General features: G+C 35.9%; 1 protein-coding gene across 3 annotated transcripts; it reads left to right on the plus strand.

Annotated features, from left to right (window-relative positions):
• Window positions 1-344: 344 nt before the first annotated feature.
• On the plus strand, window positions 345-24,014 carry AEBP2 (AE binding protein 2). 3 transcript variants are annotated; one of them, XR_004082182.1, is made up of 8 exons: window positions 345-549; window positions 3,528-3,635; window positions 11,001-11,187; window positions 16,124-16,248; window positions 17,866-17,933; window positions 20,138-20,251; window positions 21,876-21,960; window positions 22,063-24,014. XR_004082182.1 is itself a non-coding variant. In XM_031060519.1 (8 exons), exons 1-7 carry the CDS (start codon window positions 358-360, stop codon window positions 20,561-20,563), a joined length of 759 nt encoding a protein of 252 aa, XP_030916379.1. In that variant the 5' UTR covers window positions 345-357; the 3' UTR covers window positions 20,564-20,575; window positions 21,876-24,014. The 3 variants fall into 3 exon arrangements, 2 of the variants coding, with proteins under 2 accessions (XP_030916379.1, XP_005425368.1); XM_031060519.1 differs by adding an exon at window positions 20,509-20,575 and having other exon boundaries at window positions 3,528-3,611; window positions 11,067-11,187; window positions 21,876-24,014; XM_005425311.3 differs by having other exon boundaries at window positions 21,876-24,014.
• The last annotated feature ends 742 nt before the right edge of the window (window positions 24,015-24,756 follow it).

The following is a 24,756-nucleotide window of genomic DNA, read 5'->3' on the forward strand; positions in this document are numbered from 1 at the left end:
TAGTTTTGGGGTTTTTTTTGTCTTGTGGCATAAGCAGCGCTATCACTCTGTTAACATGCAACAAATACAAACTTTGATTTAGTTTTTGCCCTTTTTTTTGTCTTGCAACATAAGCAGTGCTGTCATGGATGTAGACAGCTCCAAAGAGCTACAGTTTGGATTTGCTCTGTTAACATGCAACAAATACAAACTTTGATTTAGTTTTTGCCTTTTTTTTTGTCTTGCAACATAAGCAGCTCTATCATGGACATAGCACAAAAGAGCTGCAGTTTGGATTTGCTCTGTTAACATGCAACAAATACAAACTTTGATTTAGTTTTTTGGATTTTTTTGTCTTGCAGCATAAGCAGCACTATCATGGACGTAGACAGCACAATTTCCAGTGGGCGTTCCACGCCGGTGATGATGAATGGGCAGGGAGTTGCTGCCTCCTCTGCCAAGAGCATTGCCTATACCTGCTGCTGGGATCACTGCCACGCCTGCTTCAGCTCCAGCCCAGACCTGGCCGACCACATTCGCTCCATACACGTGGATGGGCAGCGAGGAGGGGTTGGTGTTACCTTTGGGTTTCCCTTCTTTCTTATTTGCCAATATTTTGCTCTTGAATGACAGCGCCAAATTTTGTTTTAAAATCCTTTTCTTCTAGCTAGTGGCAGCAAAGTTAGTAGCCTAACTTTAAGAATGTAGGCAGTTCTTTTCAATAAATTGAGATTTCCAGGGTTTTGATAGCGTGTTGATTTCTCAACATCCTTGAAGTGCTTACACTTGGAATTCATTTTCTTAAAACTCTTAGTGTACGTGTTCATGCACGTGAACTCAGGTGAAGTCACATCTTAATTACTGTTACCAAAGGAGTCTCACTACAGGTAAAATCCATCCAGAATGTACAGTAGGGAAGATGTAAGACTGACTCAAGAGTACACAGAGTCTTAACAAAACAGCTTTGTGTGTAATACTGATGGCAAGTTTGCCTTCTATATAATTGCATCTATTTTTTTTTTTTAATTGAGTTGCATATATAAACATGCAAATTCCAGTCTAATCCCTGGTCAAATGATAATTGGTCTCAATTTTAATGTTTAAAAGCATCTTCTAGTAGAGTAATTTCAACTTTGTACTTAACTACCTCCCATCTTCAAGCTCCCAAATTACCTCTGATGTCTGGAATATATCATGTAAACTACCTTTACATCCAGCACAAGCAATCTGCCTGCTTTAGGCACTGTGTGTTGCAGCTCTTCAATTTCTGGGAGAGATAATATCAGTTCTCAGAGCAGAATAGTTTTTGCCCTGTCACTTCTTCAGAATGAAAATGTTAGACTGTTGCACTTTATTTTCAGTGAATAAGAAACTTAAATAAAATGCTAATTTGCATTACTTTAAATAATTTATTATGTAAATATGTCGCTGAAACAGCTGTGACTCTGGCTGTATTTAGATAATATTTTTTGGCATGATTGAACTTTTCAGTTTCATATTTGATGGCTTTTTTCAGTCCAGTATCTGAGCAGAATCATCCATCCAGTGTAGTGGCTTTTTAGCCACCCATGAGATGATTTCTTAGTTCTGTCCAGAGGTGTGTAAAGGTGTTACATGAAACCTGCATAAAACAATGAAATTAATAAGGCGTGTTTGGATCTTTGTTATCCCATCCTTTACATTTCTTAAAAAGGCGCTGGAAAATTTTACAGATTTTGGTTTGGCGTTTTTTTCCCCTGTATTTTCTTTCTTGTCACTTACATTTTATGTGACATGATTTGTGGATATTTTTATTTAGAAAATACTGGACTGTATTTGTATATTTGAAAGAAGAGGTTGTTGGAAGCACAAAGTGTCTAATAAGCGTTGCATTGAGTTCACACATTTGAATGCCCCTGCTGGAGTTAATTTTTTGGGAAGTTCCAAGGCAGGGCTGTGAAAGGGGGAATGTGTCCTGGTGGGTTTGTTTCAGGGATTTGTCTGCCACCTGCCGGTGAGGTGTTCAAGTGTGTTGGAAATTGTCTCCTGCTTTTCATGGCATTTCAGACCTTACTTAACTGCAACGCCTCTAAATTTGAAGAAAAGTGGGGGTTAAGTAATTGCGTATTGAGAATGGAAAGGAATAGGATAAACATCTTTGCATTGTAAAATGTATTTTTTCCAGCTAATGCTGAGGTCATGGCTTCAGTCCAAACCAGATACATCCATGATGAGCCTCGGAAACTTTTTGACAAAACAGTTTTGATTTTGAAAGATGTTATTTCAAAAATATTTTGGGATCAGCTTCTTGGGTTCCCAAGAAGCCTTGCGTAGTGTAGACTTCTGGCCCGTGATTGCAAACTCAGGTCCTTGTATTTCCCCTGACTTAAGTTCCAGTAACACCTTTGCCAAGTGCCCTGCAGTTGCTGCTGGAAATTCCAGCACACTTACAGAGCTGCTGCAGAGCCAGAAATCTCAGAAATTCCAGTTCTGTGGCTTTGAGTGGATCTCAAAACGGAGGAGTGGAAGACCCCAAAGGTTCAGGGGCTTGGGCCTTGTGTCAGTGGATGTGGATCAGCCCCAGCCACTGAGGGGTTTCCAGCTTTGTCTGAGTAAAGCTGGGTTATGGATCTATTGTACAGCAAGAACGTAGAACTCCCGTGGCTGCTTTTTCATTTAAAAATAAAATCTTTTGAAGGTTGAGTGGGTTTTATTCTCCAAAAGAGAACAAGAAACTGAAATCCAATTAGTTTGCTGCATTTCTGAAAACCTGTGTTATGAACAGTGCTGTTCCTGGGAACTTTCTTTTGCTGTGACAAATTAGGGCTTTACCTCCCTTTACCCACAGACCTGTTGAGGAAATTCTAATGAAAGGCAAGTTCATTGAGCTTTTTTATTCCCTCGGTTACAGATAAACACAATGAGAGGAGAGAGAAAAGCAGCGTGAGTGAGTTCTGCTCCCCTTAATGCACTGTTGTGCACATGATTGTTCTGTACACTGAAATCACAAAACAGCCATAGATTTTGAATCCTATGAGAATTGGTAGCTTCCTTCATCAGGAATTGAATGTAAGGCCCTAACTAGAAGTATCTGGTATTCCAGAATACAAAACTCCTGTATATAGACTGCATTGCAATTAAAAGTTTTTACTTTTTCATGCTCAAGGAATAAAATTATTGCTTATGAGAGTAAATTATTTTATTTCTATAACTGCTACCCAGAAAATGCAAATTTTTCATTTAGAAATGTTCTGTCTCCCTGTCTGGTGGATACAGATACTAAGTGCAAACACAAATACAGCAAACCCTGTTGCTCTTGATTGTGTTTATCTGCAGGAGCATCTGTCTCTTGGTATTTTCTTCCAATGACCTGTTCTTACTGAATACTTGGGGTTGTAATTATTTTTTTCCTTGGTGGGATGTGAGAAGTGTGTTTCAAAATAAATGGTTATTGTTCAGAATTCTTTGAAATGTTGTGAGATGATGTAAAAACAGCCTTCTTTGCTAATGTGCTTTTATTTACTGTTCTCTCTGACTTGTGTAAACTTACCACCTTTTTGCTCTATTAGGTGTTTGTTTGCTTGTGGAAAGGTTGCAAAGTATATAATACACCTTCAACAAGTCAAAGTTGGTTGCAGAGGCATATGCTGACACACAGTGGGGACAAACCTTTCAAGGTAAGGCTCATTGTGACATTATCTGTCGTTTTTCGAAAAATTCTCTTTATTTTTCCTAATACAATATGTCAATTCAAAAATACCATCGCTGGAGTGAGCTGAAGAACAGTAAGCTGAGCTTTCTTCTTTGCAGTAATAGTGCCCAAAGGTCCTGTTCTTTTACAAAAGCAGGTGGAAAAACTCTTATTGCTTCTCTGTCCCTGTTTCTTTTAATCTATAAATGGCAGGGAGTGTAAAAATAAATAGTGCTGAAGTTCAGGGGGTTTATGCATTTTGAGGTTGAGCTGCTTGCACTGTAACAGTGAGGTATTTTCTCTCATACTTTACACTTCCATATTGAGTTTTGGGTCATGGCTGATGGTGGCATTCCTGCTTGAGTAAAAGCTGCTTTTGTTAAATTCAGTGGAAACACTGGCAGTGACTATTTATGGTTCATTCTCTGAACAGAATAAGGAAGTCAGAAATGCAGGACCATTGACCTGAATGTATTTCCTGCACAGTATTTTCTAACTTTCTCTTTCTTTCTCCCCTTAATCTGTACCTGCAATTCTAGGTATAGTAGTGTTTATCATTCCCATATCCACCAATCCGTTATTAATGAGCTGCTTCATCCTCTTATGGATACAGTTGGGGCAGTTCATAGCTGTCAGTCCTGGATCACTTGATGGTAAGTCCCACCCACACTACTTCAGATTGAAGTTCTTCCATGTAGGATATAAAAATGAAATAGGATTTGGGGTTTTTTTTTGAGTTTAGGTAGCAATTTATGCCTCCTGCTCTCCCACCCCTAACCTCACCAAGTTTTAGTCCCTGTCTTCCCTCTCTTCTCTTTCTCCTCAGTTAATATCTTCCACTTTTAAAAAAAATTATTTTAAGGCAGCTTTATAACTAAAAATACTTTTCTATTACAGGGGTTTCTTTCTGTAGTTGCATTTTCTATATAGTTTTTAATAATAGTTATGACAGAAAACAAAACTAAATTAAACTGAAAACCAAAAGATTAAAAATAGTGCATTGCATGTGAAAAAGATTTTTTTTTACTAAACAGATTTCTTTTCCATACTGAACTGTGTAGTTTATACTGAAAATTTCTGACTCAAAGTAACCACAGGAAAATGAGTTTTAAAGTTATCATACCCTGTGTTTTAAGGAATGAGTTTCTTGGAAGGATAGCATAAGGATCATAGATCCCTGCAGGTTTGCAGATATGGCTGTTCCAGGAACTGATCTAATCTTAAATCCTAACCTCCTATTATTATTAATAATAATAGTGGTAGTAGTAGCAGTAGTAGTAGTAAAGAAAGCAACCACCAGTTACCAGAGGAAACTTGTACCTTAGGTTTTCTCTATTTTGGAATTAAATATTTTGTCTACCTCAAAGTGTAATGGCAAGCTTTGTTCTTGGACGAAAGTCTTTTAATAGTGTAGTCTGTGTTCCTATTTGGTCTCGATCAAAGAAACTCAATTGTAGAGACACTGGGTTGAAGAGATGGGCATAGCTCAGAAACACCAGCAGTACTTCTGAGTCTGTCAGCCTTACCTAGCAAAACAGAGGTTTTTTGGCTGGGCTGGTTACAGCTAGAGCCCTAAAATTTTCCACAGCTGTTTCTGATAATAATCATCTTGTGTTCAATATCTGTTGTTTCACCAGCTGATTTTCTGTCCTTTCTGGTGTTACTGAGGGAGAGAACAAAACATTGGAGGGTTGCAGTAGTTAATCATCCTGGCTCAATGTGTGTCACTGCAGCATTTTTTCATACTGTTGTCTGGAGTCTCTCTGTTTGTTTTTTATCCCTGTATTTCTCAATCTGTTCCTGGGAGCTTTGAATGGAGGATAATTGTGGTCTGAGTAGAATTTTGTAACATCTTTTGTTCCCCTGTCATTTATGCTGAAATAAGCTTCAGGGCTCACATGAGGTAGCCAAGTATGTGAGTGTCTGTGATGGCAATCTATTAATTAGCTGGCTCCTTTCCTTCATTTGCTGCTTCTTTTTTTTTTTATGCTAACTTTAGAAATCTACTCTCTGAGACAAAAAACACTTGAAGTGTTGGATATTAGTCTTGACCAGTCCAAGAACGGACTTTTAGTAATTGTTTTGTGGCAGCCAGTCAAAAATGGAGCCAATGTGTTCATTTTGTGCATTTAGCTTGTCTCATAAATCTTAATTGCTCACCTTTCAGGGAAAGCCAGATTTTTTGAAGTCAGAGTTGGTTTAAAGACCTGTTCTTGATAATTACTGCAGACAAAATATCTCCCAAAACCTAAATTGCAAATGAAACTTCAGTTGCCTCATGAGGGTATACTTGAATCCTAATATAAAAGGAAGGAATCTGTCATTTTGGAAAACTTGCAGAAAGTAACCATTCAGTGTTTTAGTTAAAAAATAATGCTGGGATTTTTGAGGAAAGCTGTAAGAAGTGGTAATGGAAATAGTACAGCTCTATGCTGTTGTCTGAAGAACTGCTATTTAGAATGTTTAAAAGAAAAACAAAGAATCTTAGCTAGGAAAATTACAACTAGAAAATTGGAAATCTTATTTTTGGAAAGGTAAATCAAATAGTGACCAGAAGAGAGTAATAAGTATATCACAGATTGATATATTCTTACATTTCTAGTGAAAAGAAGAGAGAAATGTAGTTTCTTAAATTGAAAAGCATTGTGGACTGTCTCAAACATAACTCCCTTTTGCAAAGAAGGATATATCCCAACCCAGCTCCCCTTTTGCTTGCAAATGGGCTCATTTTATTAGTTGCACATTTTGGGTTTAATTATCTCTTTTTGTGATACACATGGAGTTGTTCTTTGACTAAAAGCTCCATTCAGCTCTGAATGAGCTGTTCTGCTTTCCTAGTGGAAGGTCTTTGTGGGTTTTACCTGCCCTTCCCATTCATTCTTATCAACCATGTAACTGTGCAGTTCATTTGTCACAGAAATGAACCCACTTCTAAATTGCAAAGGCAAAATGGTTCATATTTTCATAATTTTATCCTTTTTTTTCCTGGCTGTGTAGCTTAGTGTGTCCCTCTCATCATGAGTATTGCAGTATCTGTGTAACAGAAAAGGTAAATTCCTTACGGATGCCTATTTTTGAGACTGTTGTTATGCTCCTTTTTTCTGTGGGGCAGTATCCTGGTAGTGTACATCCAGCTCCTCTCTGAGTCATTTCCTTCACAGTCTGATTTTAGCCAGACCTTTTCATAGTTTTGGTCATTGTAGACATTCAATGAGTATAGGTATTCTCTCCAAAGACATTTAGTATGCTCATATTGTGCATGATTTTACTGACAGTTGAGACAGTAAACCCTCAACATTATTCTTTTTTAGATCTCTTACTGCACAACTTTGCAGCTTCTTAGGAACCAGAGGAATATTGTGGATTATCATCAGCATGCAGGGCTGCTCCTCTTGAGGGTTCAGCAACTTGGCTTTCAGACTTTATAGACAGAATGTAAAGGAATAATCTGCTGAGTCAGAAAACATCCTGGTTTCAGCAAACTGCCCTTGGCAAGTTGAAAAGAAGTGAATATTAAGATATTCCATCTTTCTTGTCCTTAACTTGGCTGTTACAACTATTGGAATAGTTAAAGGAGTTGTGACAACCTGTGTTTTCCAGCATGGTTTCTGGTGTAGGGGCAAAATTAAATTAATCAAGTATTACTTGGCACTGAAGGTTACTTGAGGACACATCAAATGAGCTCTTAGATGTTGAGCACAATGAAAGGACAAATGGTAGATGAGCACAAAATAGTGGGTGATTTAATGCAAAATAATTACATAAAATAAAAATAAAGTAAAAATAAAAAAGTAATAATAATTGCATGTAGCATTTAGGATTGGGGTTGGTGATCTCAAAGGTCTCGTCCAACCTAAATGAATCTATAAGGATGTAGGTGGGAGTGCTAGCAGCTGCTTCCACCCATGGATTCCAGTGGATGTGCTCTTCATGTTCAAGAGCAGTCATGCAAGGTTTGCTCCAGTGGGGTAAATGTTTCTAGTGACAACAAATGGTAATGCACAGGTTCACTGCAGGCTTCTCCTTAAAATGGGTGAAGAAAGTAGTATTAAAAATGAAGTTTGGTGCTCCCTGTAACTTCCAGAATTCATGAAGGGGTGGCTGCATTTGGTACAGCTCTCAGTAGAGTGGTGCTTGGTGAAATGTAGAAAGAACAGACGAGCAGCTCCAGTCTTCATTGGCAATTCATGTCTGTTACTCTCTTGGCAGAATACTTTCTGTCCATCAGAGCATTACAGATGTAAAATGTAAAGGCACTCTGCCCAAACACTCAGATGGAGAGACAATAAGGAAGTTTATCCAGATGTCTAAACTATTTCTGTTAGATTTACTAGGAAAAATTACACATTGAATAACACAAATAGGAGATTTAGTTATTTTGAATTTAGAACAAAAACCCTGCATTGCTAGATACTTTTATATCCTGTTTGTTAAAGTCACTGGTCATTACTGCCCATTAATAATGGTGGGTATGGGTACACTGGAGAAATTAAACTTCTTACATGTTTACTTCCTTTCTCTTGAAGTAACATATCCACCAATCCGGACCCAATCTGTTGTATTTCAAATTCAATGCAAAATTTTGAAATTTAGGTTTTGGGGGAAAGATGACAAGATTGGTTCAAAGTTGTGCATAATAGTTGAGTTTGATTTATTAGAAGGCCTCTAGAGCTATATAATTATCTGGTGGGAAGCTGATTTGGTGTGACTTACCGTCCAGAGATCCTGAAGTGACAGCCTGAACTGCTCCTTTATCTTTGGAGAGAAGAGACTTTACCCATTAGTAACGGATTGCTGGATATATTATTTTAGAGAAAAAAAAGAACAAACAGGTAAGATTTTTTCATTCTCCTCTTCTGCTATTTCCTGTCTACTGCAAAGGCATTCTCTGTCATCTTTGATCTATCAGCTGTTGATTATTTGAAGTCATGATCAGGTAGTCTCAAAGTACACAAAATCTGAATGTAATAATTTCTGCAAATATTTTGTACTGTGGCTGTAGATTATTAATACACTTTCTGGAAAAAGAAAATTTCTAGTTGCAAGTAGCAGATATTGAGGATCTAAGGAGGTTGGTTTGGGGATTTTAAAAGTAAAACTTGGGTAGAGCAAGAAAAGTTAGCAGTAGTTTCTGTAGATAATCCATATAGAATATTTGGGATTGTGTGCTCTGTACACAACAAGAAAAAAGTTATGACATCATGAGTCAACCTGCAGTTTGTCATAAAACAATGTTTCCCATCTGACAAGAAGTACAGTTACGGTTTGAAAAGTCTTGACACATAGTTTGTGCTTTTTTCCCAAAGATGTTGATACCATATTTAACTTGGAATATGGTAATACATGCACTGTACCAAGGCTTTAGGTTATTTTTGACCTCTAGCAGGCATTGGTAAAACTAAAATTTTAATTTCTCAGTGTGACTGAATTTCAAGATATGGGCTGGTTTTGAGCTATTTTTTCTTTCTGACAGTGTTTGTGTGATCAAGAGCTGGAATCTGAAGTCAGGAGCACATTAATGAAAGTTAATCCTAAATTTAGATTTTGTGGCTTAGTTTTGTGCAGCTGCTTTTACGGGCAAGACAGCTATTTCAAGGACAAAAAAAAAGGAGAGCAGAAAATGTTTGCACTGATGCACACATGCATTGTAGACTTATCTGTTGATTGTGAGTTGAACAATCTTTCACAAAACCAAGTGGTTTGGGTTCAAGGTCAGCTTGAGGGGTTTAGCAGTCTAATTTAGTGGGTGCTGGCCTTACCCACAGCAGGGTCTTGGAACTAAATGACTTTTAAAGGACCCTTCCAACCCACACCACCCTGTGATTCTGTATGTGCCAATTTTAATGTTCAGTATGAATTTAAAGTAAGGAAAGTTGTGCTGGAGTTACTGTAGTGTAATGAGATCAGCATCCAGAGTGTGCTGGGATTTCTTCCATTGGAAGTCACTATAGGTAGACAATGTTGCTGTTGTTTGAACTTGGGAAATCTTAGGGCAAGGTAGAAAGACATAGGGGGGATTTTGGTAGAAATCTTCACAATTCTTGACATGCTTATTAGTGGGGGAGACAGGGAGGAACAAATACAGTGTGAAGGTTCCTCAAGCTTTCTATCAGGGAATTTTATGTTTGAGTTAGTTCAGTACTTAGAGAACTTTCTCTAACTCCCTCTAAGAATTCTTCCCTTTTAAAAAACTCAACAAACACAAAAAAAAAGTTGAAAACATCCATTCATTTTTTGCCTTTTACTGTCTTGAAATCTGTGTACATATTTTTAGTCCTATAGCAAGTATTAAGCACAGTTTTTCTCTTTGTGGACACTGTATTTTACTGCTGATCATGGAAAACCAATTGTTAAGTCTGAGGCAGAAATAGACTTCTCAGTTCTGCAACCACTGTTAGAAAACAGTACAGTTGGCGTTTAGGGGCAAAAATTGGGACATGTGGAGTTCTAAAGCTGTTTTCTTGTCTTCCAATCAAGAAGAAAAATCAGTCATATGGATACACAACTAATTGCAGCCAGTGATGAAATGCATATTCTAAAATTACTTTTCTATTCCCCATGTAAGCTCAGAGCACAATAGAAAAGGGTTGTGCTTCCCTCTCCAATGGTATAATTTAAATACTTCTTTTGCAAATAAAATAATTGCAAATATGAATCAGATACTTATAAAAATACCAATAATTGTAGCCAGTACAAGGTTAGTTGCTGCTGTCATTGTATGTTTCTACTTGATTATTGTTGGATCTTATTTTTCTGTTGAGAGTGGACATTTCCTTTAAATGGGAACTACCTAAATGCTCCTGAAGTAATAACAGCATCCCAAAATGAATGTATAAAGAATTGTTACTACAACTTTACTGAAGTTAGTTTTAGACAGAACTGTAAGGCAGCTCTTCATTGACTTTTTATAGTGTTTACACAGAGCACTGACCTGTTTCAAATTTCATGTGGGTAAGGATGTATTTGTTACTTCTGCCTTGTCACAAGAAAGGAGGATGTTGCTGTTACCAGATGGAGAGCATTGGAGAAGTGTTGCAGCAGTAACAGTGTTTTGAAAGCCAAGGGAACGTTGGCCTATGAAGAGGGAAGTTTGCATGGTTTGAGATTATTTTTATGCTATACAATTAAAAATATAGTATGGCATAAATATAATGAAATAATTATTGAGAGTTAAAAACTTCAAACAAATGTATTTCAGAATATTTTTTTTTCTTTTTAAGAATTGCATGGTCATTAACGATTTGGTTTTGCTTTAGTGTGTTGGAAGTTGAGGCAGAAAAGTCACACCAAGGTGTCTGAAGCTCCTGTGCCACACAGGCACTGATGCAGTTGTTGTGTTTTTTCTCACTAGTGTGTAGTTGGTGGGTGCAATGCCAGCTTTGCATCTCAGGGAGGACTTGCCCGTCATGTGCCCACGCACTTCAGCCAGCAGAACTCTTCTAAAGTTGCCAGCCAGCCAAAGGCCAAAGAGGAATCTCCATCTAAAGCTGGAATGAATAAAAGAAGAAAATTGAAGAACAAGAGACGACGATCACTACGTAAGTGTTCCACAGAAGTTCTTGAAAGGTTTGTCTCGGAGTGAAAGTTCCTCCTCACTCTGGTGGTTTCTCTGCAGATTTGAATCTGGTAGGGTTGGCATTCCTTATGATGGGAAGAAAACAATTCCAGGTTCTGTTTGTGTTCCTTTTCAGGGTAAATCTTTGTGTGTCAAGGAAAAAGATCAGTTTTTTGTGAGCAACAATTGGAGTTGCCAATTGAAAGAAGCTTTTCATTTCAGAGTTGCTTTTTGTTTACTGACTCTATTACTGTTGGAAAGGGTTCTGTTTAGTGCTAATGAGATCTGAAGTTCAGACAGAGATTGCAGATTCATATAAATTTGAGATAAATACATGTTATATAAGCTCTTTTTTGAGCACAACATTTCATTATGTTAATGACAGTTTTATGAGCATAACCAAGATCTAATTTTGGGCAGAATTGACTTGCTATGTTTTTTTAATCTGTCTCCACATAGTTGATGTTCATTAATTTTATATGAACCAATGTGCTGAGAGGTGTGATTTGTCATTTAAAGTGAGAACTGTTTCCTCTAGCAAGAAATCATCACTTACCCAGTACCTTTTCCAGTCCATTTGGATCTGGTAGTTTGATTCCTGAGTTGTCCTGGCATTAGACTAATAAAACATCAAATTTCTATAGAGATTCTAATCTACAGAAATACTTAGGAAAGATTAGGCAACTGTTAAAGTATTTAAATTTGGGCTAGAATTGCTTTGGATGCAACTCTCCAGTACTAAACTGATCATTTGCTAATATTAAAATGTTACTCGGCCACCTGCATTTTAGAAGAGACATTATAAAACCCCTTTAGATTTTTTTCTGCTGGTATGTCAACAGCTGAAGAAAAAACTATGTGTATTTTTACTTTGGTGCAAAATCCATCTTACAGTTTTGGAAAGTAGTAGAAAGTACCTTTTTTTTATGAACCACTGGACATTTTAATTCTCATAGTGTCCACAGTTTTATCTCTCCAAAGCTCTTCTGTTGCAGAACATCTAACTGTATCCATCTTCCTCTCCCTGTGAGGAAATACAGTTACCAGTTATTCAAATAGTACTGCAACAATGGATTCACATACTAGTGGTCTTAGGTGATTACTCTTTATCACATGGTTGTGATTTATTCTTTATACTTCACCTATGTTTTAAGGAATTTTATGGAAATTTATGAAGTAGTGGTTATGTTTCTGCCTTGCATGCAGACAAGCATGTCCTGGGAAGTTACATTACATTATCCTCTGGAATTCTGAAAAGTTTCCTTAAAAATTCTTATTATTCTTAAAATATATATGAGCAAATTGTATTGTGAAACATATCGTAATTCCTCTGGTTTTGGTTCAGCATTTAAAGAAATCAGAAAACTGTTTCTGTCCTTTTCAGAATCTGGTTTTCAAAGAGCTTTCCCTTTCACTGTGGAAATCTGGGTAAATGAGAAGGTTGCAGAAGGGAAGGCTGATCGGTGAAGGGTTATGGGCTCACTTTGCAGTATCATTTTGCATCTTAGATGTAATGAGAGAGACAATCGAGATAATTACAGGTTCCTAAAAGATCATGGTGATTTGTTGACTGTTACACAAAATAAAAATGTCTGAGACTGGTTACTGGAAAATTCTCATTTTCAGGAGTTCCTGAGTTGCATGTTAGCTTGCTTCTCCATATTGATTTTGTTAGGTGGCTGATTTAATGCATCTTAATTTTCACCCCACCAACTGCAGAAGTAGTTTTTCAGGTTGGCATTTTATTAGTAATTGATAAACATCATATTATATTATTTGACTTACAAATTTCAAAGTAGAGCTTCATAATTAAAACTTCAAATCACCTGTTAATGTGCTCTAGTTGTCATAAGAATTTACTGCAGAAGTTATGAATGAATTTATGGCAAAAAATGGAAATAATAAATATTGTGGGAATGTTAAAGACCAGACTCAGTATTTGAATGGTCTGCTGTCTTGATCAAGTGTTGCACAGGAAGAAAAATGACAGCTGCTTGAGCAATTTCTTATCTTCTTGCCTCTTGAGACAAATGCAATGCTGGCTGTAGACTTTTGCCTTGGGGCAGAAATCATCTCTAACTGAATTGGGAACTGACTACTGTAATGTATTTCTCCAGAGGGTATGTGACCCAGAAATGTATCCAAAGTTGATGGCATTTTCTGAAAATGCTGAGTATTGGCAGCTTTCCTTTCAAACTTTGTGTGGATTATTGTTGGTGAAGTGAAGGTGACAAAGGGCTGATACGATCTTGCTTGTCTTTGTTTCTTAGCTTGGTTTTAGATAAAGAGTGAAGTGTGCAAGTTTGTGTGTTTTGTCTTTACAAGAAGAATGGGAGAAGGCAAAACCTTTATCTAGGAAGCCAAAATAACACAATTAACATCATTAATTATTTTCAGTCTAGAGTATATGAAGCTAAATACCTAAGAAGGATTTATATTTAGATATTTGTAAGTGCCCAAAAGGAGAGATGTTTAACACATGTAACCAGGTTCTCTGCAAGGTTTCTTCTCTTACAAGGACTTAATGATATGGATGTAAAACAAAATGCCATTTAGTAGTGGACAATCTGTTTAAATCACTTGCAGATAATAAATTGACAAAAGCTGACAGTTTTTCAGCACAAAACAATTTGTCTCTGTAAAAAAAAACTATTGTCAGTATCTTCTTTCTACCTCGTGGTTTTATTAGACCCTGGCTTTTTTTAAAGGTGTAAGTGGATTACTAAATATTTATTGACAATTAATGGCTGATATATGCTGTGACTGAAGCACCCTCATGTATAAATTCTTAATAGTTTAAGTACAGCAAATTTATACATCTGCTTCCTGTTTTATATCTGAAGGTAACACCTTTTTGTGAGAGAATGTATAATGAAAAAGGAGACTTTACTGTGGCTATATGTGATGAGACTACAATCTTCTGATACTTTTTAAAGAGAATTTCTACTGTTACTTAATTGGTTTTTTTAAGACCTTGCCATTTCAAAGTATTTCACTTTTCTTTTGTCCTGTCTTATGTTGTTATGTTCTTGTAAGTCTGAAAATCAACTTTTTATCATAAAAGCTTGTTTTACTGGTGGCACCCTTTTAACTGGTCACATTCATGGTGCTGTAGAGATCTTATTTGTCTTAGAAATTTCGATGTAGAATAATTCAGGATTAGAGTCCATGGCTGGCTTTCTCTTCTGGGTGGCCTTTTACATGTTCCCTCATTCATGCAGAGGGGCTTTTAGAACCAAATATATTGCAAGTGTGCACCTCTAAAATAGGTCACAGTATTGCTGTTCTGAAGCTGCCCTGACTAAAATATTGTCACATGCTTTTTCATTGCAAAGATGACACTGTAGTTATCAACATGCATGATAATTAAGTTCACAGGAGAAATATAAGAGAGATAAAGAAGCTTTCTGTCCATGAAATTTTCAATGAGACTCTATTACTTATGCAGAGCTTGGTTTTCATTTGGTAGGTTACTGATGTGATGATGTGATTTATTTGACATAAGGAACTGATGTGTACTTGGAACTTGCATTATTAAGCACCAAGTAAGATACTTAAATCCATTTTCTCAAAATCATTTTGGGGTAAAGAAGCATAGAAAATACTAACACTTAAGAATAATATAAATAATTCACACACTTTTGAAAAATTGTACTCTTTCTTCTGAGTCTGCTGAATGTTTTCCACTGTAAATCCTGGAGAAGTTTGTTGCATAAACCTGAAAGCAATAATTTGTTGGTTTTTTCCCCTTCTTTCCATCTTCCCTCCTTTCCTCCCTCAGAAATATTTATAAAATATTTATATGCTTGCATCACTGAGCACCTGCAGCACGAGCTGGGGTCCTGCATTGCCACTTAGAGTGAGAACTCATTGCAGTGAGATGATTGCCTAATTGGCAGTGTCCAGCTGAGATGGAGCAGGGACAGAACACAATGTACAGATGAATGCTTACCAACAATCAGCCCCAGGAGTGCAGCAAGTGCTAGCTCCAAGTGCAATTTGTAGTTCATTTTGAAATCATGGATACAGGAATAGAGAAGCTGCTTTAAATGAAGACAGCAGAAGTTTGAATCACTGTTTGTGCAGATTTCAGGGTAATACATTGTTTGATAATGTAATACCAGTTCCTATTCTTAGTTTTAACTCAGTATGTTGTTTAATAAATTGATGCTCTTAAGTAAGGCTTATAAATGTGAATATTTTCATTCTGACTTTTCTGCTAATGTGACATAGTTACAGTTTTATATGGTATATTTCAAAACTTTTCTGTGAAATACTTCTAATACCATATTCTTAATAACAATTATTTTTTAGTTTGAGTACTTTTAGTGTAGAATTGGACTTTTTGAATTTTGATTTAGGGTGTAAAATAATTTTTCTATTGTTCAAGAAACACTTAACTATAAAAATCCTTTTTTCAAAGGAAAAGGTCTTTATAATGCCTGCTGCTTTTATACTGGTTGTAAAATCTCAGCTGGGTGTTAGTTGTGCCTTACTCATTATAAATTGAAGGTTAATGCATGATGCATGCAGCTTGTGCTTCTTGGGTAGAAAATGTTTACTAATAGTGCAAGAACATGGAATGACAACTTGTACATAGAAAGAAATGTGTAATAGTGTGGAGTTTTTCACCTGACCATTCAGCTTTATTGAAACTGAAATGAGTGGATGTGGTTGCATTTTTGGAAATAGCTATTTCATTCACAGGGAGTGTGTTTTGAGCAAACTTGAATTGTGCTTCTCTAGGAATAATTTTTCCCTCTCAGTAAAAGTGATGTTTGCAGTTCTCTGACAAGGTAGTGCTGCTGACAGAAGGATAAATGATTTACTAATGACACTTCAGACCTATTTACATGCTTGAATGTGTTTGAATGCTTTCAGTGTGTTGAGCACTAAGGATCTCTTTTCCTTTTTTCCAGCAAGACCTCATGACTTCTTTGATGCACAAACACTGGATGCTATAAGACATCGAGCCATCTGCTTTAACCTCTCAGCACATATAGAAAGTTTAGGAAAAGGCCACAGTGTTGTATTTCATAGTACTGTAAGTATTTATATGATGAATTCTGTTTGTTTACCTGCATGTCTAAAAAATCCAATCTTTCAGAAATATTTCTGTTTTCTTCTTACTGCTGTAGACATTTAATCAGAAATAAGCAATAGTGGCTCTTTGGTATTGTTGAGCTGTCCACAGTTGTTAGTAAATGAACTTTTAAGAGGTATTGGTGGTAGTTGTTCTAGCTCACAGATTGAGTGCATTGCAACATTTCCTGATCCAGTTGGGGAATGTCTAACAGCAACTTAGTGTTGCAGAAGAAAACTGTTTCTATCTTCTAAATAAGAACACAGTTCAAATGGCATTTCCATGGTCATGAGTGACAGTGGTCATTTATCACAAGAAGTATTTTTGGTGTACAATTGAATATGTAAAGATGCTGATCTGAAATATGTGTTTATTCCCTTTTTTCCTCCAGTTTAAAAGATATAATCCTGAATAAATTTATTCCCATCCCCATTTTTTTCTTTTAATAATCTTAGCACCAAAATATTGGGGAATTGCTGGAAGGAGGCAAGAACCAAGTGAGGAACTTGTGTTTGGATAGGAGAGACATCAGTATTAATTTAGAAGAGTTCAAAGCAGGGATAAAATACTGAATTGGGGTAGAAGGATCAGAAGTTAAAAAAGTTGAATAACCTCAGGTTTTCTTAAGCATGTTGGGAGATGAGGGCATGTAAAAGGTGGAGACTTGACTGAAGAAAAGAGGAAAGAGATGGGACAAAATGGTGGGGAGTTGTTTTAAATTGGTTGAATAGTCCAAACAAGAAGTGCTGGCTGACATGTCTTCAGCTACAGCTTAATCTTGGTATGGGATTCATACTCTTGAACTACCAGTCTCTTTCCATAAATAAAAGATGATTTTGTGTGCATGAAGCTTATTTCACCTTGTTCTGCAAGGCTGATGATTGTTCTGAATACCTGTAGCCTCTGTTGAAGATCTTTTCCAAATTATTTCTGCTGAACTAAGGAACAGATATTACAGTGATTGAAAAATGTAACTTATAGGTTACCCTGTCATGCCATCCCCAACCTTTGAAGTGGCTTGAATTAATTCTCTAAAACATTTGAACATTGAACTGTTCTCTGGTTTTAGCTTTTTTTAGGTATTTCGGTTCAGTGGCCACATGTATTTTAACTAGTTACATAGTTTCAATATATTGAAACCTGGTAAGGCAGTAAATGAATCCAGTGAGATGCCTGCAATGCACACAATTTACAGTGTGAAATTGTTTTCTTTTTCCAGAAGAGGTCAGCAGAACTCCATGTCTGATTTGAGACCACTTTGATGCACATTTGCTTGGAATTTCCGTTTTGTTTCTGGGACAGTGCAGGAAATGTAGAGAGTGTAGTAAGAATATTTCCAAATAAAGCTGGATTAAGTGGACATCTTCTGGCTGAATTGTGGTTTTCACTTAAAAACCTAAATGGACTTAAGTTCTTCGCAAAACAATTTTAAGTCTTCAGAGCATATGTATTGCAGACACACAACTTTCAAGGAGTATAACAGTTTGCTTTCTATGAATGTCTAGTAGGACATGAAGAACAACTTTTGAGAAAGAAATCTGTAATTTGGTTTTAATTATAATTTTGTAATTATTATAGGTAATAGCTAAAAGAAAAGAAGATTCTGGCAAAATAAAACTCTTGCTTCATTGGACACCAGAGGACATGTGAGTACATTGCTAGTAATGCATTTTAAATGGGGAAGGATTTACAGTGGGATCAATGAACTGCTACTAAATTATTTTGTGCCTGTGAATATTTGCATTAAAGAGTTACTATTTTAAAAATGCTTTTCAAAAAGTAATTTAGATGTTTAGAAATTAATAAACAATGAGTTTATTGATTTTTGCTTTTACTTTCAAGTCTTTGGGCTCTAATACCAGTTCAGTTAAATTTCCATCTGTATTTTTAATGCATTTTGTCACAAGTTTCAATTCATTGTGAGAGAAGAAAGCTAAAATATCCTTATAAAATAGGCAGTTTTTGGATTCCTTTTAGGGCAGATGGTAGTATTATATCCAACAGCATTCTGAATTATTTTTTTAATGAATACAGATGATATTATTTTACAGATAAAGACAGTTAATCTTAATTTAAGATAAGCATTAAGAAGTATGCAACACTGGGAACATGAAAAATAAGAGTAATTTTTTTTTTAATACAGAGTCAAATTATTTTTTTGCTCATGTGGGTGAATTCAGTATTAGAATCTCTGCATTGGAGAGAGGTTGTTCAGACATGTTAAGACATTCCCAAGGAAATTTAGATTTGGTTGGTCGGGTCAGAGGAAAAATATGTTTTATATTGCTGTTTGCTGTATCTTGGTTGGGTTAGATGGGTTAGGTAGAGTGTGTATTTCAGGCACTGAATGATGTGGTTTTGAATTACTGAGTATTCAGTTCATCTTGATTATTCCATGTAAGCAGAGGAGATGCCCAGGTATCCTGGCACACACCATCACTCTGTGTTACACTGTCAGGGCACTCACACTTCAGACAGTGAAATGCACTCAGGGTAGTTCCTTTCCACTCCCCTGAGCTGTTCATCAGCTTTCCCCATGGAGCTGCCAGTAGTGATTTAACTTCTACACTCCTGAGAAACTGCACAAGTTCTCCAAGATGTCCATATATTTAGGGTTTTGGTCAGGAAAAGTAAATACAAGTCTTGAAGTAATTTCCTCTACAAAGGGGAACTAACTTCTAGTGGGCTGGGGTTGTTTTGTTGGTTTTGGTTTTTGTTAAAAGCAGGAATTTATTTTTGGTGCCAGTAAATCAGCTTACTGACTTGTTGTCTTTCTGTATATTTCAAAACTCTGCATGTGAAAAGTTTTCTTTTTTGCTGTTTGTATCTTGAGCATACAGTTGCTACTGAAAATGTCTTCCCAATGTTGGTTGTTCAAAAACTGATTTTTGGCTTTATTTAAAAAACTTCTGTGATGTTTTTCCACCTTTCAAGATCCATGAGACTTAGTGAATAAATGGATTGCCTGCTGGGTTCTCCCTCCCCCTCTGCCTTCTTGTTTTTAATTTTTTTCTTCCTCCTTCATCTGAAAGGTTTAATTGGAGAAACTCCTTTTCCTGCTGGGTTAGAGGTTCTGGGTTTTATTTCATGTTTTGAATAGCTTACCCTAAAAATTGAATTTGAGTTGCAGCTAACTTTCATGCAAAGTGAAATCTTTGCAACATACAGATTCAGTGAAATGATTTGCAAAAGTCTGTGAAATTTGGTTTTGCAGAGAAAGAGCCATTACATTTAGTTTCAACTGTTGGGCTTCTCAATTCGAAACCTGTTTCAAAGACACCTTAATTTCAAACTCCTCCCCCAACCTGAAGTTAATCTCTGGCTTCTAGGACATGTAGAAAATTTTAAAAACCCCACCAAAAACCCAAAGAGGATAATCAAACAATTAACTTCAGCAAAGTTGGAGCATTTTGCCTTTGAAACCTTTGAGCTTGGAGCAAGGAAATGAGTGTAGCTCAAAGCTCAGCGCCTGCAGTGTATCCCGTCCTTTAATTGAACAGAATCAAAGAATTTCTGCCAGTGAAATAAGTTATTTTCAAAGGGCTGGTTGTTTTTTCTGTTACCCATTTTCACATTAAATTGTTACAGTGGAGAATGTAGTGCCATTATCATTGTAGACTCAGAATATATTTCTGGAATGATCTAAATTGTCTTCAGTGTCTTTTCAAACTGAGAACCTAAAAAACTTCAAAGTATAATGTGTAAAGATTGGCTGCCTTTCCTCACTCTGGTGAAGATGCTTTTTAACCAGGGAAATTTGCTTCATATGTACTAGTTTACCACATAATGTTATGGTAAGAAAAACAGTTGATCTTTTTTGAATATTTTTATTTTATTTATTTATTCATAGTCTGCCTGATGTGTGGGTAAATGAAAGTGAGCGACATCAGTTAAAAACTAAAGTAGTTCATTTATCAAAACTACCAAAAGATACTGCCTTGCTTCTGGATCCAAACATTTACAGGTAACATCTTCATTTTGCAACTTTCTTTACTTGAATGTAATCTTAAGCCTCACTTAACTTTTTGACGTTGGAAAATCAGGATTGCTAATGTATTATGCACCAGATCAGGGAGCCTTGGTACTGTACACGTCCAGGAGTTAAGTTCTGAGGTCTTAAGTTATTTCAGAATTACTTCTTGAACTAAACTCTAGTGACTGAGAAACGGGGAATGTGTGTATTTACCAAGTGTATTTTACTTTTTTGTGCTTGGTGTACAGAAATTCTAGTAAAGGAGGTACATACAGTGGAATCCTGAAAGATCACTTCTGTTAAGATCACATACTGGTTTGTATACCAATTTTTTTAAAGTCCAAATTTATCTTTCCATATTATATTCAGCTGTAATACATGCAGTATTACCTTGAAACTTGTACTTGTGTTCAAGTACTGTTATTTTTTATTACAAGATTCTTTATAGGGGACAAAAGGGAACAATCCATGTTACTTGTCTTTAAGCTACTTTCACATTTCTGTTTTTAGGCCCTCAGATTGGCTTCTAATCCATCTGGTTTCTAATAATTTCCTGATTCTCCCCCCCCACCCCTTTATTACTGCTCTCCCATGATTGTCAGTACCCACAGTTCTGTGTGTACAGTTTTTAAAGGTAATCTGAAATGCTTAATTCATTCTGAAATTTTGAGCATCCATAGATCCATATGTGATTATATTAAAAATCCATGAAAATGGCTTTTGGAAAGAAAGTTTATCATAACAGAAGTTCAGTGTTCCGATGTTTCTTCCTTAACATCCAGTGACCAAGGGTCTCAAGGAGTAAATAAAACACTAAGCTGAGGTCTTTCAATGCAATAAGCCTTTCAGTTCACCTTTAATACTCAGTGTATTTCACTAATCAAATTAATGAAAACTTGCTTTATGATACGAAAACCAATCCTACTGTATTTGCTATCTTTGTAAATGTGTTTTAAGTACTTACCTTAGCCTATGAATCATTGCTGTTAATGGTAAAATCATAAAAATGTTATGGTGAGACCGGATTGTGTGTTTTAAAGCTGCTTAGCACAGTGACTTTTATAATCTAATTGAGGTGTTAATAATTTTACATTGATTACCTTAGCTGAGCTTGATAGATTAGTTTGCTTTGAAAAGAAAAAAATGGCCTTTTAAAATAAAAATTTAATGATCTCTGGATTAAGCCCTTGGAGAAAAATTAGGAGCCCTTTCTATCTCTCCCAAATAAAATTAAGGTCCCCACATGTAATGTTGTGCTCTATTTTTAGCAGTATGGATCAGTCTGTAATTGAAATGAGCTTTTGGGACCAGCTGAGGGAGATTAATGATGTAAATTTTAAAACCAAAACTTCAAAACCAAACTTTAAAAATTAAAACCTCTTTTTAAGAGGAAAGGGTAGTTAAAGAAATTCAGTGGCAGCAATTAATGTCATGCTTTAATAGAAAGTCTGAAATAATTATCTGAAATGTACACTTTAGTGAGATCATCTGAAATGGCTCTTGGTTTAATCAAATGAAAGTAGATTTTGTGTAGTCATGATTTCATAGTGCATTCAGCTGACCAATGTATACATCACAGGGTCTTAATGTAAAGCTGTACCATCTTCTTTTACAGAACGATGCCCCAGAAGAGGTTGAAGAGGTAAAAACCAAGCAAGTGGGGACCCCTGCAGTCTTAGTCACTGACAATGGATTTAGAAATAAAGTTGCACATTAGTCAAATCCCATCTTTTTTTTTTTTTTCTCTTTTGTTGTTTTTTTTTTTCTTTTGGTTTCTTTTTTTTTCTTTTTTTTTTAGAGAAATATTTATGCTTAGTGTAAACATTCTGTGAATGAAGTTGATGCTTCCGTGGAATATATTAATATATTACTGTATATCCACATTTTCATGGAATGGTACAGTGGGAGACTGAGCAAACACTCTTCTGGCAACTTAGTGGAACAACTAAAAGGCTTTGCATGCTTGCTTCTTTAAGCTGCTTTTTTCTTTAGTGAATACAGTAGTCTATATTTGATGAAAAGAAAAAGTAACCATCACCATTTCCTCCCGATTCCCAGGAGAACTGTTAACAAGCTATTGGGCTTCCTGTCAGTGTTAACTAAACCTAACACATGCCAGACAATAGAACAGCTACCAAGGGATGATCCTGTTGCCCTTTGAGTATGGTGGATAGTAATCATTTGTCATTTGTGATCTTGTGTCCTTTTGCAGCTCCCTAAAATATGTTGGATTATGGTGTTGAATCAAATGTTGATGGAATGCTTGTCTTTTCCAGTCAACTCTGAATACATATAGTAAGGTGGCAGGATGTTCAGAGTGTTGCAGTCTGTCTGACCCCTTTGCAGGAGTAGTGTGGTGTGTTCATCAGGTCTGCTTTGGTGTGATCCGTATCAATGGACGGGTTTGGGAAACCTCAGTGTAAGCAGTCAGTGTTACTGGTGATTTATTTTGCTTTTTTGACCCTCTAGGATCCCCATTCACTTGTAAAGTATACTTTATTTGGCCTAATGTTTTCTAGATGTAAAGAAAATGGTATTTTTTAAAAAAAAATTAATCTAGAAATTCAATCCTTTATGCACCAAAGTTGGCTTTGAAAAGGAAAGTAAAATCATTTTCTTGCTTAATAAGCAAGAAGCCGTGGATTTTTTTTAACTGACAAATAGAGATGCGTCTAACCTGTTAGTCTTTGTATGGAGACAAAAATGTTGCATATAGATAATAGGTCATTGCTTGTAAATATTTCAGCAGATTTGTAATATATTTTTATATTATGAAATGTACTGTAGATGTTTTTCTAGAGGCATGAAAGTTAAAATGTATATATTACGGTAGAAATAATATTGAAGGATATTGTAATTCACTAGTGCTGCCAGAAGAATTGTTTAAAAAAAGCACCTTCCTTAACAGTAAAAAAACCTTCTTTTACATACCTAAGGGACTATATACTACTGTTAGTATCTGTTGTAAGAACAAAAATACATTGAACATCCTTCCCAGAAATCTTAGAGGGATGAATAGTACCCATAATTAATTCATGGCACTCCTTTCTAATAGTGAACACAGAATTAGTTTTTTCCTTACTGTTGGAAGGAACTAATATGTAAAATTTGTATGGATATATGCAGTCAAACTGCAGAGTTAGTCCTCCTTATTGGGGAGGAATTTACTACAGTGAAACTAATAACCAGCAGTTTTTACACTAAATTTTTATTAAATAGATTAAGACTTAAAGTAACCCTTTGGTTGCAGAAGTGAGCATATCCTAATGTAGTACAAATGCGTTCTGCATTGGTACTGACACAAGTCTTGCTTAGCTCCAGTGGGTTAAAAATGTTACTTATATACACAAAAAATAATCTTATCAAGGATATGAAGTGCAGATTAAAAGCACCACTAATATAAGATGTTCTGGAATGGTTGTTTAATAAGGGTATTATTCATAAAATCTGTAGTGATGTGACTTTATTTTTGGAAGAAATGCAGTGTTTTGGTTTTTTATTTTCTTTGCTTGAGCACTTCACCTACTGCTTTTTCTGTACCTATAAAGTAATCCGTAATCTTTGTTTCTTTTTTTTGAATTTGTTATAAAATTGCCAAATAGAAGTGTTTCAGATATAGTTTGTATTTGTATTTTTTTAATTTTATTGCTTCATGAGTTTCTTGTAAGTCATTTATAATTGACAGATGATTGTAGACCTTGCCTGAGTATTTTTTCTAATAAAACAAAGCAAACAAACCTCATAAGCTTCAAAATTGTACAATTTCAATGGAATTTTCAAAAACAAATGCAAAAACAATGCTGTTTCCTCTGTAAGTTGTGACACAGACCTTTACAGAAGGAGGAATTAATGGATTTAGTGTGGTGTTCACGTAAAATGGGACTTCTCCTGGGTTTGAGAAAACTATTACCTGGTGTTCTCATGGCAGGATTTCTGCTTTGGAAGGAAAAATCAGTTTAAATTACAAACATCTGTGAAGAAATGGATACACTGGAGTTAGTTAAACTTTCCATAATAGTCAAAAGGTAAGCGGACATTTGGCTGGTGTTTACCTTGTAGTTATGGAAGTGAATTGCTAAAACTATTTATGCTTGAAAGTTATTTGCATTCTACAAATTTTGGAATTACTTGGTGGTGTTTTGTTTCAAATGCCAGTCTGTTCTCTAAAGCTCTGCTGCATTTTTTTGTGTGCCCCTGGGCAGATTTCAGTTTTGTTGGAATACCAGGTAGGTGGAACTGCCACTGTGTGCTGGGGGGCACTGACCATGTTTTTGTTCTGGAAATAATCTTATTCTTACTCTTGAAAAGTGTTTCTGAAATAATTGGCCTCTCCCCTTTTAAGTAGTTCCATGTGCTTTGTTTTGGGATGTTTGGGATGTAACATTTAAAGGTTTCTCCCTGTCTTTCTCAAGAACATTTTCCAGACATCTACAGATTGCATTCCCTCCCAGCTTAAGTGTTTATTTTCTTTGTAGAGAAATGTCAGCTCCTTGAAA

This window comes from Geospiza fortis, unplaced genomic scaffold (assembly GCF_000277835.1).
Source record: "Geospiza fortis unplaced genomic scaffold, GeoFor_1.0 scaffold13, whole genome shotgun sequence".
Taxonomy (NCBI): Eukaryota; Metazoa; Chordata; class Aves; order Passeriformes; family Thraupidae; genus Geospiza; species Geospiza fortis.